Source organism: Melospiza georgiana, chromosome 1 (assembly GCF_028018845.1).
Source record: "Melospiza georgiana isolate bMelGeo1 chromosome 1, bMelGeo1.pri, whole genome shotgun sequence".
Taxonomy (NCBI): Eukaryota; Metazoa; Chordata; class Aves; order Passeriformes; family Passerellidae; genus Melospiza; species Melospiza georgiana.
Genome location: NC_080430.1, coordinates 15,484,777 through 15,490,776, shown reverse-complemented (window position 1 = coordinate 15,490,776; position 6,000 = coordinate 15,484,777). Strand labels below are relative to the sequence as shown.

Here is a 6,000-nt window from a genome sequence, read left to right as displayed (position 1 = left end):
TGCGGGGCTGCCCCGCGGGGATCCTCCTGCGCCGCCCGGGGGCCGGCGACCACCGACACCCCCGCCCGGCTCCGCCCCGCCCCGCCCCGCCCCGCGGGGGTCCCCCCGCGCTGCCGCCGGCGCGGGGGTCGTGGGGCCCGAGCCCCCCCGGGCGGCGCGGCCGCTCCCGGTACCTGCGGGCGCAACTTTTCCCTCGCCGCCGTTCAAACGCGCTGCCGTAAAGCGCCCGTCTCCCGTGGCAACAAGGTTCCGGGCGAGCACTAGGTGTAGGAAGGTGATGTAAAAGTAAAACCACCCAGTGTCGTAAACCAGGTCCGGGGGGGAGGGGAGGGAGTGAGGGGGGCGGGCGGGGGAGGAGGTGACTGGAGCATTTAGACACCAGCGAGCGGATCATGGCGGATGGCCCCAGGTGTAAGCGCAGGAAGCAGCCGAACCCGCGCCGCAACAACGGTCAGTCACCCGCGGGGCAGCGCCGCGGCCGCGCTGGGGCGGCGGCGGGGCCGGGGCGGGGGCCGGGCACAGCCGTCCCGAGCGCGCCGGGGGGAGGTCGGGCGGGCGCCAAAGTAATTCCCCCGCCGCGGCTCGCCGGGAGCGCGGCTCCCTCCGCACCGTTATATCCGCTACCTGCAGCCTTCCTCGCCGCCGCCTCCCTCCTCCGCCTAGCGGTGCCTCCGCACTCCGCCGCTGTCCGGGACCGTTACACGCTGCTTCCCCCTCAAGCCCCGCGACCGCCCCGCCGCCGGCAGCGGGCTCGGGGGCCCCCGGCCGCGCCGCCGCCCTCCGGCCCGGGCGGGGACGCGGAGCCCCGCGGGGAGCGGCGGGGGAGCGGCCGCCGCCCGCCCGGCCGCGGCAGCCCCAACTCCGAAACTTGTTACCTGCGCGCTACCCCGGGCGGAGCGGGGCCTCCCCCCGGCCCCGCGGGCGGGATCGCCCCGCCGCCCGCCCGGGAGCGCCTCTGCCGCCCGCCGGAGTTTCCTCCCCGCTCGCCCGGCAGCGGGCCGGCTCCTCGCCCCCGGCCGGCGCTCGCCTTTCTCGGGGGGGCGGCGGTGGGGGACGCCGGCCGGCCCCGAGGGGACACACCCGGGAGCACACGCGGGGGAGGCACGGCCGCCGCAGCGGGCGGCGATTCGCGCGGGGGCAGCGCGGCCGCCCCGGGCCGGCGCCCCCGCTCCGCGCCCGCCCGCCCGCTCCGCGCCTCCCCGCCCCGCCGAGAGTTGGTGCCCGGCGGCGCCCCGCGGCCGCCCCGCCGGGCCGGTGGGGAAGGGAGGGCTGCGCCCGGGCGGCGGGGGCGGGCGGCGAAGTTTCTTCCCTTCCCTCTGGCTTCGGAGGTACCTGTTTGTATAATAATGGGTGGTAACGGTTTGGCCGGGGGCCCCCGCTCCGCTCTCCGTGCGTGTGTGACCAGCTGCTGCAGTCTATATAAGGAATTACATTTACATTTCAGGCTTAAGGGCTGCTGTGGGGTGGTGTTTTTTTCCCCTTTGGTACGTGTGTTACTTTAAGATGCAATGGGAAGGTACACGGCGGGGGGAATAAAGGCTCGTAACACCCACTCTCTACTTATTTTCTGGAAAATGGAGAAGTAGTTCGGTCCTCGTAGCACGACTCTTCGGAATAGGATGTAGAGTAGGCGATTTTGTAACCCTCCTTGGCAATTTTAGGTTTTATGTGGCATTTCCTGTGCAGGGTCACAGATAGGAAGGCTTTGCCTGCGATCGGAGATGTTTTCATATGCAGTGAACGGTCTCTGAAATAGATCGGAGTCACGATCGGTGCTTCACCTCTCTAATCCTCCCTGTTGGGGCATAACGTGGTGATAAATGACGGCCTTTCCAGGGGCTAACGGGTTGGTTTGATTGTGTTGAGCTTAAAAGGGTTTTCTTATTTTTGCTGTGTGCGTTTTCTAGCAAGTATTCTTGTTTGCACGCTCATGTTGTTAATTCCTTGTCCTAGTGTAAATATTTATATTTAGCTGATGATTTGGCTGTGTTAAAGGTAAGTTTGGAAAGTGCTTTTCTCTTTGCCTTATTAAAAATGTGGATGATCAGAGAAAGGGGCTTTTCTTGTTGCTGACGACAACATGTGTGACATGTGAGTCTGAACCACCCAGCGTCTGTGCAGGAGCTGTAAACATGTTTACCTGAACAGGAAAGAAAATGGATTTTTCTCTTAAAGATCCAGTGATATGAATACCATACTCTTAAAGCATATCAACAGATGACTTGAGAGAGAAATTTTCTGAAAACCTGGCTTTTGAAATCGACGGGGAAAAAAGATCCTTGATTGCTGCAGCAAATGGCAACTTGTGCAGGTAGAAAAAAAAGATGGTGTTTAGTTTTCTCCTGCATGCATGTCAGCCCCCTCCTGTCTGCTGCTTTCATTCTCAAGGGAGGGATTTATTTACCACGCTTGCTGTCAGTGTTTTTCCTTTGTGCTTAATATTAGAAAACCAGATTTGAGGCTGTTTAGCACAAACCGTTTTGTCTGCAGCGTGTATCACTTGCAGAAAACAAAAGGTGTATAAGGTCTGGTATCATTCCAGGTATCTTTCATCTTTATCACTTTTGGATCTCATTCCTGCACCTACTTTATTATGTAAAGCCTCCGAGTCTTTATCAACTAGTTCTGTAATGTAAAATGTAGTGTGTCTTGGTTAGGCTGGTTTTGGTTCCTTTTATTGAGGAATTAAAACCAACTTAAGTCATTGTGCATTGGACCATCAGGATCGGTTAGATAATAGAATCTGGATAATAGAGATTTCTCAGCAGTGGGTTTATGTTTGACTTGCAAATATTTACTGAAGAAAATGCATAGGAAAAAAATGTTAACCCTTTAACCTTTAAAATAAATAAGTATGAGGCTTTTTTTTTCCCCCGAAGTCGCAGAATGAACTTGGTTCTTACAGATATCTTCTGTTAATGAAGAATGGGCATAGGGGAGATGCATAAGCAACTGGCTTGTTTGTAGTATAAAAAATAAAAGCATTTTTATGTTGTTTCCTATCCATGTTCCCACAGAATATGAAATTATTACAGAGAGATTGCACTAGACATCCAGTATGCCAGTTAATGATACTGAGCTATGGCATTGAGTATTGTAAACTTTCCTTCTTTTTATCTCTTGTTAAACTTAATACAGCTAATCTTACACTGTAAACTTTTGTTTTTTCTTTCTTTCCCCTGCTTTCTCTCTGTGTTTGGGAGCCATCCTGGTGCATTAACTCTAGCTGGAAAGACAGTCTTATCATCTTAACTCTGGATGGTTCCTTTTCTGCCTTGTTTATTGGTCCCTCCAGGAGGTCAGCCAAGAGCCTATTGGTGCTGCCATTGAGGCCTCCACTTACAAGGAAATCTGGCACTTCCTACCTGAGGAAAACTGCCCTGTGTCATTGTCCTTAGTTCTGGCCAATACACAAACAACTTCTGCTACAGCAGAAGAGTTAACAAAGTGTTGAGATAATGTGATAACAGCAGAAACACAGCGCTGGTTGGGAGTCTCTGATCCTATCTACTTCTTTCCCTTCTCCCTCTTTTTTGGTAGAAAAACGAAGAGGAGGAAAGAGAGACATGGTTTGGGTATTTTTTGCCAGTCATCTGCATAGCCACGCTCTTGTGAGACTCCTGAGCAGACTTCAAATAGATTCAATATCAGCAAAGGTTTTCTTGTTCTGAGTTGGTTTGCAGGCTGATTAGTTGCTTTCTTAGCTTCTGTCATGTATGTTATGGGACTGTCTTAGTTTTTATTGAACAGCAAAACTGAAAGTGACATATCTTGCTCTTCAGCAATGCTGTGAGATAAATAAAACAAACTTATATTTAAAACTTTCCTTCCTAGAGTGAGAAAAGATATCAACGTAAAGTATAGATGTTCTGAAAAAAATGCAAGTATGCCTTCAGTTTTTCAGATGCATATTTGATGGTGAAAAGAGGAATGTATGAATTTGGGTAAATTCTGTGCGCTGTCAGGTACATGTGAGGAGAAGATAGAAGCCAGCCTTGGTCACAGTGAGTTCATTACTGAAAGGTTATGTCGATTGACTTGTTAGAGTGCAATTTCAGTTGCTTTGCAGTTGGTTCTTCTCTCTTTTTTATTTCTATTAGGTAACACCCTCATATAAAGTTTTGCTACCAGGCTAAGAACTGTAAGAAGACTGTAAGTCCCTTTGAATAAGGCAAAAGCGTATTTCTTCTAGCTCCAAGGTGTTACCTACTGGCAGGACGTCAGGTGTTAGTGACACTTGGGATACAACATTCCTGCTTGTGCCTGTCTTCTCTTGCCCCCTTGCCTTTATTTTTTGCTAGGTATCATGTTTTCACTCTAATGTTAATTTAAAGTTGCAATTTGGGATTTGTGGAATGTAACCTGAGTTAAAATTCCAGGCACAGTGAACAGGTCTACATGGACAGCTGAATTAACTGTTTGAGACCAAGGAAACCTTCTCTCTTATAAACAAGTAGTATTTCTGTTTTAGTGTTAGCTACTGAAATATAGTGTGAGTTCTCTTAAAAAGGTCACTATTTCTTAATTTTTCTGTCAGCAGTCAGTGCTTGTTATTTTAACAGTTGTGAAGCAGGTTGTCTTATGGCAATTAATTACCTGAGGCAGTTGGATGTTTTAAAGGTGATTTGTTTCCTGAAACAGTTTGCCTTGCTTGTAGGGCTTTGTACATGTGCTGCTGAAAGGGTTAATAAAAAAAGTAGCAAGAAGATGAGACTTTCCTTCTGACATGGGCTTCCCTCTCATAGAAATCACTGTGTTTTTTAGAAGTTTGAGGCTTTGATTTCTTTGAATTCAGTCCAAATTTTCTGCTGAATATTTTTAATTACATCAGGTAGACTCAATGGGGAGGGGTTTCTGAGGACTTTGGGCTTTATGACAGGTCCTGTTAATTGGTGTTACTGACTTTGGCTGGGCTTTTGATCTCTGTAAGCAGCTCCTCTGTGGACAGAGCAGGAGGAAGGGGTTCTACAGCTGTTCCCTCTTTCCTTCCCCACCGAGACTCCGGTTGTGGCATTAGCCTGTAATTTTTTCTTATAGAGGTTTTCCAGTGCTGGGGGAGAGGCTGAAGTACTCTGAAGTCAAAATATCACTGTAATGCCTTTTCTCATGTGGAAACATCTGTTTTAATAGAGTTTAAAATGCCAGTGAGGGATGGCAGACACTATTAACATGTGTGGGACTCTGTATTACTATGGTAAAGAAATAAAATTAACTTTTGTGAAACTTGAATTGTAGGTTTTTAACTTGGGGCTTTTGAACTGATTTTTGATCAACTGCTCTCTATTGCAGAGAAACTGCTGAAACTACATTATCTGGCCAAATGCCTCTTAAGCATCCCTGCTTCTAAATTCAGTCATTATTATTTACCAAAAATACAAGCTTATTGCTGAAGTCATTAGCTGTTTGTAGTCACTTCAAAAACATTTAGCTAATTGATATTGCAAGCTGAATGGAGTAGGTGTGCTTTGTCAACTGTAAACAGTACATTCTGAGTCTCTGGAAATCATAAGGGTTCTACTCATGATAGGTTTCAAAAAGCCAAAACTAGAGGTTGAAACCCAAAAATTACTTTGTTTTTATGTAGGCTTTCCTACTGTATTGCAAAGTACAATTTCCAGATTAACTTTCAGCTGATTAACATCAATATTCCTGAGTTTTTGGTGGCTGTTACCTACATTTTTCAAGAGGACTCACACCTAGGATCTTTTCTGTTTTGGGCAAGTAAGCAGTACCCTGTCTTTCATTTGTGGTCTCAGAAACATTGGTGCTTCATTCTGGCAGCTCTAATTGGCCTGTTATTTTTGAGAACTAAATTCTCAAGTGACTTACCCAAGGTCACACAGGAAGTCCATAGCAAGACTGAGTCCCAATCCATTTTTAATCCTCAGGACTACTCTTGCATTTGGCTTGATCTAGTGCCTTAAAGGGAAAGAATAGTTTTTTCATTTGGTAGTTACTATTCCTTTCAGCTTGATTGTTGAAGTTCGTTCATATTTATAG

General features: G+C 48.4%; 1 protein-coding gene across 4 annotated transcripts in view; it reads left to right on the top strand.

Moving 5' to 3' along the window:
* Window positions 1-363: 363 nt before the first annotated feature.
* Window positions 364-6,000, top strand: part of ZEB1 (zinc finger E-box binding homeobox 1) — a 127,862-nt gene continuing 122,225 nt past the window's right edge. For 2 of the 4 annotated variants that reach the window (XM_058025147.1, XM_058025130.1), the window contains exon 1: window positions 364-450. In XM_058025147.1, coding sequence (XP_057881130.1) covers window positions 393-450 — 58 coding nt within the window. In that variant the 5' untranslated portion in view covers window positions 364-392. Of the gene's footprint in view, window positions 451-1,304; window positions 1,329-2,134; window positions 2,312-6,000 lie in introns of those variants that run through there. The other 2 variants (XM_058025154.1, XM_058025138.1) reach the window with 2 other exon arrangements.